This window comes from Carassius carassius, chromosome 22 (genome assembly GCF_963082965.1).
Source record: "Carassius carassius chromosome 22, fCarCar2.1, whole genome shotgun sequence".
Taxonomy (NCBI): Eukaryota; Metazoa; Chordata; class Actinopteri; order Cypriniformes; family Cyprinidae; genus Carassius; species Carassius carassius.
In genome coordinates this window covers 3,276,187-3,289,405 of record NC_081776.1, presented here as the reverse complement: position 1 = coordinate 3,289,405, position 13,219 = coordinate 3,276,187, and the positions used below count along the sequence as shown (strand labels likewise).

General features: G+C 33.9%; 1 protein-coding gene across 1 annotated transcript; it reads right to left on the bottom strand.

Moving 5' to 3' along the window:
• Positions 1-1,748: 1,748 nt before the first annotated feature.
• si:dkey-14d8.21 (deleted in malignant brain tumors 1 protein) lies at positions 1,749-10,416 on the bottom strand. Its single transcript, XM_059504821.1, has 10 exons — positions 10,381-10,416; positions 9,728-10,084; positions 8,911-9,219; positions 6,807-7,109; positions 4,980-5,285; positions 4,263-4,565; positions 3,069-3,374; positions 2,316-2,404; positions 2,120-2,224; positions 1,749-2,036 (listed from the first exon to the last, which is right to left on the bottom strand). The coding sequence occupies exons 1-9, from the start codon at positions 10,412-10,414 to the stop codon at positions 2,123-2,125; spliced, it is 2,109 nt and encodes a 702-aa protein (XP_059360804.1). The 5' UTR covers positions 10,415-10,416; the 3' UTR covers positions 1,749-2,036; positions 2,120-2,122.
• Positions 10,417-13,219: the final 2,803 nt, after the last annotated feature.

Here is a 13,219-nt window from a genome sequence, read left to right as displayed (position 1 = left end):
CAGAAGTGTCACAGCTTGGGGGAAGAAGCACTTCCTGAGTCTACTAGTGCGAGAGCGTAGGCTCCTGTAACGCCTGCCAGATGGAAGGAGGGTGAAGAGTCCATGGTTAGGGTGAGAGGCATCCTTGATGATATTTCTTGCCCTGCCCAGACAGCGCTTGTGACAAATGTTCTCAATGGTCGTTAACTGGGTGCCGGTGATCCGTTGAGCAGTTTTCACCACCTGCTGGAGTGCTTTGTGGTCAGATGCAGAGCAATTGCTGTACCATACTGAGATGCAGTTTGTGAGTATGCTCTCAATGGTACAGCGGTAGAATTCAACAATGATCCTGGGACTCAGTTGGACCCATCACAGAAGTTGTACCCGGTTTTAAACATGAGGACGGTTAAGAATTATCTCAATTACATCCCATTTTCATTTATGTTTTCCTGACAAATGCAATGACTAGATTCCATTATGACAAATCATTCTTCCTTATCAATGTTTGACTTCAAAGCAATTGTCAGAAATGTTGTAGTGAGAATTGTGGTGAAGGCCAAGATTGGAGTCAATGTCAATGATCCAGATATCAAGAATGAGCTTCTGGATATGGTAAGGTTCATGTTAACTTTTATCAAACAATCTTTGCAATAAAAATAGGTAATAGATAAATCAATAAATAAAAAGATAACGTTTAAACCTTTTGATAAAGTGAAAGGACAGCCTGATGAGCAGGTATTTCACGAGCAGAGAACAGCCACAGGTTTGTAAACTGGGAGGTGTTGGGAGTCTCTTGCATGTAAGATATACAGCATGTAAATATTTATGCATTGCTGATTTTAATTATAAATCTGTTATATTCACTGGCAGGGCTGATGCATGCCTTGAAAAGACAGTCATACAGTCAGGGTGGCAAGAAGGAGTGAGCTTTATTTATTTAATTTTATTTTGGACATTCGTTTGGACTTATTATTACACTAATATCACCACGTTATGACCTAATTAGTTATTCTAAATCTAAACCGACAGCCCCGCCTCCACCTTGGAGCGGCATCAGCAGTCTACATGCAAAACACCCTGAAGTACATCTAAAAGTGCCTTCAAAATCTGGATATGAATAGCTACAAAAGACGATTTTTGCTGTTGGTAATGAAAAAATGAATTTTAAAGCCCAACAGGTGCTTGTGAAAGGTAGGCTAATATTGAGTGTTAAAGCAGGGAGAAGTCATGTGGCTCACCTTAGTGCATGCGTAGATTTAATAATTAATTTTTATAATATTTATAACTGCTACGAAGAGCTGTGCACCTCTTGCACACTGTCAAAAATCTAATTATAACTAATGCTAATCTTTCTATTGCTTCACTCTACAATACTGAAAACTCTATAAATGGAAAATAAATATAATGTCCTGGAACAACGTGGAATAACTAAGAATTTTATTTATTAATTCATTTTTAATCATTTATTAATTTATTTTGAAATTTGATTAATCCGCTTTACTCTGGAAACATTTGTTTATGTAATGAAATGTAACACCATACAAATGAATACACAATTAAGCAAGTTATGTGACTTTATTTTAGGAGGGTGGTTTATAAATGTATGAAATCAGAAGCAAAGAAACATTTAACATGTAAAGAAAATCAGTTTTACATTATTTTCCTTTCACTTCCAACCAATGAAAGTGATTAAACAATGGCCAGCGAAAACAGAAGCATCAATGCATGTGAAATGATTACAGACTTTCACTGTCACTGTCCTGCTGCAAAATAAACAAATATTCAAAATAGCATATTTTATTTCATATGCTGTAAAATATATTAAACCTTTTTAGTATATCATTTTATACTACATACTAAAACTCTAGTATATAATATAAAATGTAAAACCATTTTAGTATATAATTCTTAGTATTAAATTTGGATAAAAGCGTCTGCTAAATGTAAATATAAACACTTCTTCATCATCAGGATGATTCTGCAAGAGCAGATGAGTTGCTCTGTTGAATTTGTCATGAAAGGTCATTTCTTCTATGGCTCCTGTCGAAATAACAGACCTGCAACAATTTGAATGAAGATCTGACGTTCTATATTCAAGTTGTATCTTTAAAATAAGCCCATTCAGAAAGAGTTTACAAACCTGTCAGGGATCAAATAATTTTTTCTTTTCCTGAAACACTTGCCCATTCGACTGAGTTCTCCACTTGACAGAGAAATTTCCATGATTTTTGAGCTCTTTCTTGATCTGTGCAATTCAGATGAATGAGACAACAGGCACTCAATTACAACAATAGACAAATGAATAAAAATGTAATTGATTTATAAATATGTGTTACTTTGTCCAGTAGTTTTGTCATGTATGAAGGGTCATTGGGGTTTACATCGGAGTCAGTGTTCACCTTAATCCTGAGCACATTTTTAATATCTGTAAAAGAGATCTTGTTTATAGCAAATCTTCATATGGTGATAATATCCCATGTATTGTTGTAACATTATTACAGCGAAATAGCCTATTTGTTGATGTGATATTATTTTTGTACCTATATTATTTTATGTTTGCATAGAAATACATTTGGTTAATATTTGCAAATGCAAAGAACTATGGAAGCCTGTTTCAGGCACAGAGTTTCAGAATCGAATTTAGAAATGTAAACTCAGAATTCCGAAGGGGTAAAAGCCAGAATTGCAAGATATAGACTCAGAATTCTGCCTTTTTATCGCAGTTCTGAGTTTGTATCTAGCAATTCTAACATTTTTTGACAGAATTCTGAGTTTACATTTAGCTTCTTTTTTTTTGCCACAAAATAAAAAAGATACTTGCAACATTTTTTCAGTTCCTACTTTTTTCTCAGAATAACAAAAGATAGAAACTAAGAGTGAAGCACAGCATTGTGTTAAATTACACATGAACAGCTCATGATTCAGAGTTTATATCTAGTAATACAGACTAGATTTATTTTTGGGGGGGAGGGGGGGGGGGGGGGTCTGAAATGTGAGATATAAACGGTAAGAATTGTAAAAGACAAAACAAAAACAAGCAAGCTTCCATAGAGGACTGATGTACTGTATGGGTTTGGGCATGGACGCACCTCTGCAGATGATTCCTGCATCATATGCATGAATGCAATGATGGTTTCCCCAACCACCAAACTGGCATTTCCTCAGGTTTGACTCGTCACCTTTGCATCTGAGTGAATCCATCCATATTGGCCCATCACTAGCCCCAAAATATGCACTTGCCAAGGGCTCTACATTCCCACCACAGCCCAGCTCTCTACAGAGCACTAAACCATCTGCGATATCCCAGCTGTTGTGGCACACAGTTCCCCAACGGCCGTCATGATACACCTGCACTGTGCCCTGACACATGTTGTTCGTATTCACCAACCGTACCTCTAAAAAGAAGTCAGAAGAGTTCCTGATCCATCTCTATGCATACATTAATAATAGACAATGATAATTCAATGTATTTGAATAATTAATTATTAAGAGAATTTAATTACTGATTGTAATTGTAATAATACACAGTAGGGCTGCAGGATTCATTGAAATCGACCCAAAATTATGATATGACATTATGTGATTATCAAAACACAAAGGCTGCGATTTAAATAGATCAAATATGTGCTGGTGTTTCAAAATAAAGCGAAACACAGTGTTCATTTATACACAAGCAGCTCATAATTCAAATGTATTATTATTATTATTTTCTGTACAGTGAAATATTACAATCAGTGTTATTTTAGTATCACTGAGATATTTTTATAGTTAATAAAAATAATAATACATATTTTTTTATTTTTATATCCTGTTTTTTTTTTTTTTTAATCTAAGTTAAATTGTTTTTATTTTTGTTAGTTTTTGCTTTTTTATTGTCTTTTGTAATTCAATTGTTTTATTAGTTATTTTATGTAAACTAAGTTAAACTTGAGAAAGTTGCCTTTGGCAACTAGCTGAAATGTTATTTTATTTCAGTTAAGATTCATTTCAATAAACAGTTTTTAAAGGTCATAGTTTTAGTTAACTATAATAACCCTGATTACACTAGTAATATTTATAATTTCTGTCTTGTTTTTTACTCTGTATGTTTTTTTTTGTTTTTTTTTTACTTTTGTATGTCATGAATTTCACCAAATCCAGTTGCAATTTATAATATTGAATAATTGTCAGATTAAAATTAATACAGCCCTAATTAAAATGATAAAGTTCCAATACATGGATTTATATTTTGAAAATATATACATGTAAAAAAAAAAGTAAGAAAATGCTGTCAGGAAGTTCACCTCGGCAGACAACGCCTGCATCGTTTGCATGATCACAGTTATGAACTCCCCATCTGTTTGACCTGCAGTCTTTCAAGGTTGACTCAGTGCCTGTACATTTCACATCATCCATCCATATTGGTCCAATACCGCTTCCAAAAGCACCTTGGTTTACCTCTACTGGAGTTCCACAGCCCAGCTCTCTACAGACTACTTGAGCGTCAGTCATATCCCAGCTGTCTCCACAGACAGTTCCCCATTGATTGTTTCTAAGAACCTCCACCCTTCCAGAACAAATGCTGTCTCCATCTACCAATCTCACTTCTGAGAGACAGAGTAAGTGACAACACATCTCAGATGGCATTCATGTAAGAATAACTGTATATACTCAAATCATTTATATATATATATATATATACTGTATACATATATTTCAGGTAAGAGCAGGTTGTCAAATGTTCATATGCACAATTTATATGTTATCACAGAAAATGTAAATTAATAGTTTTTCTTTTTTTCTGAATGAACCCTTTTCAAAGACTGTGATGTGATTCACTGTTATTAACATTGTAACATTGTATTTAAGGTTTGCAATAAAAAGACAACTTGCTCCAAAATAAGCAGTTTTCAACATGTTCCTAATCTTTTCTTGCAACAAAACTAAGTGTTTGCAAACATGCAACATATTTATATATAAGTACATTTGTTCATTTTAAACCTCTTTTTGTTTGAATTTACCTCCGCAGATGACTCCAGCGTCCTGTGAATGTGTACAGAGGCTGCTTACAGACGTAGATTTACTGCAGTCCTTCAGTGAGGACTCACTGCCGGTACACAGGACATTATCCATCATTATTGCCCCTGTACCGTTCCCAAAATGAGCTGAGGGGTATGTCCCTGAAAGAGGACCACAGCCGAGTTCTCGGCACAGCACAATACCGTCCAGTAGATCCCAATTGTTGTGACATATTGTTCCCCAATCTCCAGTATAACGAACCTGCACTGTACCTTGACAAATGCTTTGGCTGTTTACCAGTTTCACCTCTGAAAGAAGAAAAATTCAGATGAAATCACATTGCATTTGATGGTAACACTTTAGAATACTGTTTCTTACTTACTACATAACTAATAAGGAATTATTGAAGAACTAACAGGTAATTTTTCATTAACACTTAACTCAATACTGTTAACTACTATGTGTTAACTAATCAGTATGTAATACAATTTTATGATTGTGTTAAGTAACAGTTAGCTAATCAATAACTAATGAATTCTGTCATACCTACTGAAGAACTACTATTAATTATCTATTAGTTAGTTAATGGTTGAAGAAAAATAACTATGAAGTAACTACTGATGAACAGTTATACACAATTTCATTAAATTGTGATCCTTTCATATAAAAGTTATTAGCAGTTGTAGTAGTATAAAAATGCAATATTAATAAATGCAATACATTTTACAGAGGTTTTGCCTGTGTAGTGAATTGTTTTGTGAGTGTGTTTTGTAAGAAATCAGCTTCCAGTAGAAACCCCACCACGGCTCCAGTGCCTTGCGATAACTTACCTTAGTTTTTATATTTTATATACAGTACTGTATGTGTGCCTCATCAGCATATACCAAATTACCATTAATTCAATTTCTGTATGTAAGGCAAAGCCTGAGGAAAAGTGAAAATACAGGTATCCAATTAGTAATTAATAAAGAATTATCAAATAATTCTGCAGGACTTATTTTGAACCTGAAACATAAGGCCTATTCTAAAGTGAAAACATAGGGAACCCATTAGTAATTAATAAATAATTATCAAATAATTCTGCAGGACTTATTTCGAACCTGAAACAGCAGGCCTATTCTAAAGTGAAATTATAGTGAACCCTTTAGTAATTAATAAAAAATGATCAGATAATTAATATTTTATTCAATTTTAACATGCATACTGCCCACATTTAAACTAATTTAACAAACAATTTATAATAAAAACTTAAACATTTAGAAGCAAACAAATGCATATTTCATTTCCATTATAGGCTAATAAGTGGACTTTAACAAAGTTGCTACTGTAGTAGTACTTTGTACTTGTCCTTTTACTGAAGTAATTTTGAAAATGAATAGGCCTACTTATAATTTTACTGGAGTAATATTTTATTGGGGTATCTGTACTTTTACTCAAGTACTTGATTTGTGGGCCACAGCCTGATTATTATAGTGATTATTTGTGTATAACTGTTCATTAGTAGTTACTTCATAGTTATTTTTCTTGAACCCTAACTAGTAGATAATTAATAGTAGTTCTTCAGTAGGTATGACAGAATTCATTAGTTATTGATTAGCTAACTGTTACTTAACACAATCATAAAATTATATTACATACTGATTAGTTAACACATCTTCCTTAGTAGTTAACAGTAGTGAGTCAAGTGTTAATGAATAATCACCTGTTAGTTCTTCAATAATTCCTTTTTAGTTATGTAGTAAGTAAGAAACAGTATTCTAAAGTGTTACCCATTTGATGTGCGGTCTTGGCGTAATCATCGTAGTTCTCTGTTTGTCGCTCACACTTACCTCTGCAGACCACTCCTGCATCATTGTTGTGTGAACTCTGTTTCTCATTGCCTGAAATACAACTTTTCAGGGAGATTTCAGTTCCCGTGCATGTGGTGTTATACCACCATGCCCTACCTGAACCCTTCCCAAAAGCAGATCTACCATTGACACTCAGTGCACTTCCACAGTCCATCTGTTTGCAGATCACATCTCCACCCAACACATTCCAGCCTTTGTCCAAAACAGTTCCCCACCCAAAACGTTCAAAGACGACCTCCACCCTCCCGGAGCAACTGTTTGTTCCATCTGCAAGCCTATACTCTAAAAAAGAGAAAGGAGGATGTTTGAGGATTTTAATAAAAAAATTCAGATTGAGTTTAACTGGATCAGTTGAGTCGTAAATGAAGACTTTCTTAGATCGATTGAGCGATCAACTAAATTCAAATGTCTTCATGTAAACACCTCAATCGGTCCATTTGAGCATGATCTCAATTAACTTTTGGATTGATCTGTTGAACAAACAGTTAAATTGAAAAGCCTTCAAGGGGTCGTGGAGACCTGAAATAATCTGATTTGTAAATGCTTGAATGCGACTGCCTCAAATCCAATTAAAAAATACCTTGCGCACAGGCTGTGATGTATATGTTTTACCTTTTTAAAATAAATGTACATGCAATTTAATATGTTATGTATATGCACTCCTCCCGGGCTGGTGCAGTTTGGTGATTTTTGTAAAATAACCGCTTTTCAAATTAAAGAGTTTAAGTTTAATATGTTGCAGACTCATTTACTGGTAATAAATAATTGGTAATAAATAATCAAATAATATCGGGCTTGTTTTTGAAGCGGCAGTTGCTTATTTTTCTCGCTAGAGTTGGCAACAGTGATTACTGATTGTAGCGTTGTCTTTCTGGGAAACAAGTATGTGAATTTAAAGGGTTACTCCACCCAAAACGTAATATGTTGTCATTAATCACTTACCCCCATGTCGTTCCAAACCCTTAAAAGCTTAATTCGTCTTCAGAACGCAATTTAAGATATTTTGGAAGATAACAAGGAGGCTTGAGACTGTCCTATAGACTGCCAAATAAATAAAAGTGTCAAGGTCAAATTATGTAATTTCAGTGTTAATCTCTTTTAATGCGAGTGGAATATTTAATGTAAATGTGTATATCGACATGAAAACAGAGTTTAAAGTCGTTGTTTCCTTTATTAATTTTCTCACTCCATGAAAAAGAGTTTGTACGCATGGTTTATAATGTCCGTACAGTGCGTACATATTTACGGCAAGTTAATTTTTTATAAATCCCGATATGTGCGTAAAAAAATTGTGTACGCAATTTCTATGCCTATTTTCTGCGTACACAACGTTTATAAATGAGACCCCTGTTCTTTCTTTGGAAGTTTTTGTATGTTCAGATATTTATATTACAAAATATATACAAATTCATACCTAAATAGGGACATAGTAGTATACTTAAAGTATGATGTAAATCTCACTTAAAGAAAACTCATGAGTATACTTGCAGTATAAAATTACTAAACTAGTAGTTTACTGAGACTATACTTCAAAGTGGACAAAGTATTTAATATGTAAACTGTCAATATACCTATAAGTTCACTTTTAGTATAGTTGAAGTATAGTTTGTACAAACTACAAACATAGAGGTAATTTACTTGTTTACTCAATGTTTGCTACTGTTACACTTAAAATATACTTTTATATACAAGAAAGTGGGCCAATTTAGTCCCAAGGAGTATTGAAATAGTACACTTACAAGTATACTACTAGAACACTGATATTTGTATACTTGCTACATAAAGTATACTTAAACATATACTTGAACTTTACTTAAGTATACTTAACAGTGTTCCTGTAGCTCAATTGAGCACTGCGCTATGAAGCACAAGGTTGGGGGTTCGATTCCCCAGGAACACATGAAAGGTAAAAATTGATAGCCTGAATGCACTGTAAGTCGCTTCGGATAAAAGCGTCTGCTAAATGCATACATTTAAATTTAATTTTTAATTTAATAAAATAAACTTGAAGTGTACTACTTTTTGGTTAGGGCCAGCCCTAGTGTAATTATTCCCAGTGTATTTCTTTGATTTCGGTAATTACCTGAGCAAGTGACTCCAACATCATCAGCATGTGTGCAAGAGGTCACTCCCCAACCGCTAAACACACAATCTTTCAGCGATCTCTCCTGACCAGTGCAACTGAGTCCATCCATCCATACCGGACCTGTTCCCTGTCTAAAATAAGCATTGTAGTATGTAGCTATTGGGCTTCCACAGCCAAGTTCTTTACACACCACCGACGAGTCTATGACATCCCAGGCGGTGTCGCAGAGAGTTCCCCACTGTCTGTTGTGGAAGATTTCCACTCTCCCTGAACACATGCCGCTGCCGTCTTTTAACTTGAGGGTGTCTAAATGAAAAGTTCCATAAGTTCTTTCACTCTTAAAAATATGCATTATTTTTCACTCTTAAAATTATAGATTCTTTATTGGAATCTATAGTTCCACAAAGAACCTTTTAACATCCATGGAACCTTGCCATTGTACAAAAGGGTCTTTATAGTGGAAAGTTCTTAAAATTTTTCACATTTTCTTCGCATTATGAAAAGTTCTTATTTTAAGAACTGTTGACTGAAAGGTTATCTGGGGTACTTCAAAACACTTCTTTCCATGGAATCAAACTTTTATGTTTTTAAGAGTTTTCTTTAAACATAGAATCTTTTCATTTATTCCACAAAAGGGTCTTTATTGTGAAAAAAGCTTCTTCAGATTATTAAAATGTTCTTAATGCAAACTATTTACTGAAAGGTTCTTTGTGGAACCCAAAATGACTTTTTACAGAGCCCCCCTTTTGGAACCTTTATTTTTAAGAGTGTCGGAATAATGCATGATTTTGATAATAATATGAATGTAACCTACAGTCACAGATGACTCCAGCATCTCTCGTGTGGTCACACACGTCGGTCTGGTTCCCCCAAATGCAGTCGAGCACCGAGCTCTCGTTACCGTAACAGTTTAGGTCATCCGTCAGCAGCGGTCCCGTACCTTCCCCAAAGAAAGCACTAGGCTGTATGGATTTGAGAGGACCGCACCCTACCTCGTAGCAGACCAAGTTGCCTTCAGCATTGTCCAGCCCTTCATCACAAATGGTGCCCCAGTCGCTGTCCTTGTAAATTTCGACCCTTCCGGAACAAGCATTATCACCTTGCACCAACCTCACCGGAACAACCGCACTTATCACACTGGTTTTACTGACGGCTGCATTTACTACACTGTCTGTTTGAAAAACACAAAAAGGTTGAGAGGAGTTTAATTAATAAATAGAGTAATTAGTGTTCCAGGAAAACCATATGTTGGGGTCCAGGTAAACCCAGATGTCCCACAAAGATAGTAAAACCTGAATCTTGTGGGTACTTTTTTCTTTTCTTTTTTTTTTTTTTGGTCCCCATGAGGTAAACAGCTTGTAAATCAGACTAAATGACAAAATGTAATACTTTATTAGGGAATTAGCATATAAAAATAAATAGTTTGTACAGTTTAAAAATAATTTTGTATTTAAATGTGTTTCTCACCTCGAAGCAGAATGAAGCTCAAATAGAACAGCATAGTGACTGAAAAGAGACGAAAGTTATCAGTAAGCAGCAAAAACTGAAAAAGAACTAAAAACAACTTCAACAAGACCTTGATAATTCAGCAACTACTAAAGCTCAGTGATAAAAGAAATTTCAATACTGTGCAATTATTTTGGATTGAATGTTAATGGGATCTTTATGGCTGATAATTCATTGATAATAGTCTATTTTTATTATACTGGATATAATTGGTTAAAAATATTGGTTAAAATTGGTTGTATAGAATTAAATTTCTCTCTCTCTCTCTCTCTCTCTCTCTCTCTATATATATATAATTAAACCAACTGAAATATATTGAATATTATTACCAAATAATTATTTAATTGATTTAAAAATAATCATGATTTTGAGTCTCTTTTTACGATGTTTTTAAGAAGTTATGAGCTAATAATTTAAATAATTATATACAAAACATCTTAAAAATAGCATCAAAGTCATGATTATTTTTAAATTGTGTGTCATGTTGACACCATTCAACAAGCTAAAAGTACAACAAAACAGAACATCATAAATTCATGATCAGTCAATGCCTGACAAAAAAAATCAAGACAGACAGAAAAAGAAATAAGCAAGAAGGTGTTAAAACCTTTGGCTGTGACTCGTCTGGCTCTTCGTCGTGCAGTCCTCAAGAATGAGTGAACGTCTGTTCATAGAGGTGTCAAGACACCTTTGTTAAAAGGAAGCAGTATTAACCCCTTCCCTCCTCCTCTGACTGACCCACGCTGTTATTCACACATAGTGTAAGAAAGAAATAAGCTCATAATAACCCATTGGACCACTCTTAGGGAACCATGTTAATTTAAGTTAACTAATGTCAAGGTTTTTTGTGAATGTAAAAGCTGGAATTAATGAGCATGAACAAATTTAAGCAATGTTTGATATAAATGAGTCAACAAAATGAATGTTAAATGTTTTATATCACAGCTTCTAAAGGTTTTTTCTTTTCTTTTTTTCTTTTCTTTTCCACAAGACTTAAGAGCAAGTAACACATTTGGCAATCAAATCTTGGTTTTACTATTCAAATAGGCTGAGAATAGCAATGAAGGGCTTGCAAACTTGCTCCTTGTGTTTAAAGAATATGCAAAAAAGAATTCTAAGAAACTTTTGGATGATGGAAACATGCATGTAAGTGTACAGATGTTTTAAAATATGTCTTTATTTTGTAGTACTGTATCTGCTAATATGTCATTTACAACTCTATATTGTTATCACTATATTACACTTTATTTCCTCAAAGATAAATACAGTATCAACTACCAACAAAGTATTCATATCCAATTTAAAATTCAAATATATTTATGTAATGTTTCCATACCACAAGTGGCCTTTCAGTAACTTACTTTAACGCCATTTTATTTGACATCTATTTTTCCTCAGCAGGCAACTATAGGTTTTAAGGCTAATCAATGCAAATCACTACTTGACACATACATTTGTCTTGGTTTTGCTTTTCTTACAATGTACATAAAGCACCTAACGAATGGCAAATGGGAGAAGACTGAGACTGCTTGTAACAACTGAACTCATAAACATTAAAATTAAGCTCACAGAGGTTTGCATATAGTGCCATATGGTTGTTCAAGTTACAAAGGCTTATGAAAAACGCAATAGCTTGATTTTTCATCTGTTTGAAAAGTTTAGCAAATAATATTCCAGAATAGTGTTTCATTTAACTCAGAAAGCTACATTTCCTACAAAGAAAGTGGTGCCACTTTAATTTCCCTTGATGTTGGATTTTTAACTTGGAACCTTCTTAAATTTCCTAACATGAATTTTCTATGACATCACACCAACTTCCAGGAAGATGCACATGGTTTTTCATAAACATTCAGGTTTAAACCAATGAAATACATCAGTGAAGGAAAGTTCCTGCATTAAATGAGAAGGTTGAGGTAAGACAAAGGTAAGAAGTTAATAATCGAACAACATCTATGCTAGCATTTTCATTGTTTATTTTTATATTTTCTTCCAAGCATCTGATGGAGATATGAGGCTAAAATAACCCACATCTGAATTCTGTGATCAGCAAGGGCTGTCAAAGTTCAGTAATGAAACAACTTTTTTCCTATAAACGAGGGGAACAAGATATGAACAGTATAATACTAGGATATTGGATAATGCATGCTGCATTGTGAAAAAAGAAAATACTAAAAATGAAGTTTAAAACAACATCAACAACAATGGGATAGTTTTTTAACAGCAGTAGCCTATGCTGTATTGTTGTCAATACCACATGACATGACAGCAACATATTTCTAATTTAGTCAGTGGCATCCAGTTATATACATTATTAAATTCTGATTAAATTCTTTTTTTTTTTTTTTTTTGCAGTCCAATCAAATATTGAAGCACAATGATTCAGGTTCTTATGGCCTGTAAAATGAAGAAGTTGTAATTCACACATTTCACCACAGGAGGGTGTTGCGTTCCTCTGGCTCCATGCAATTCAGTCGTTTACTTTTTTGCTACATACTTTAACACAAGGGTTTCCTCACGTTTGTCTTTATTTTACTCAGTTTGAAGGGATATTTTTTAATAATAAAATGTGTTTTGATGCACAGAATAATCAATATTTAAAATATGAATCAATGCAAAATATACTTCTTCACTAAGCCTTGAGGATTAAATTTAAAAAAAAAACGTTTGTCTTTATTTTATTCAGTAATTTATTTATTTGGAATCGATGCTGAATTTAATATCCCTTTGCTCGAATTTTAGCCGTCATTTAGTTGAATCAGTGTAATACACACAATTTACCACTGGAGGGCGTAAATGGCTC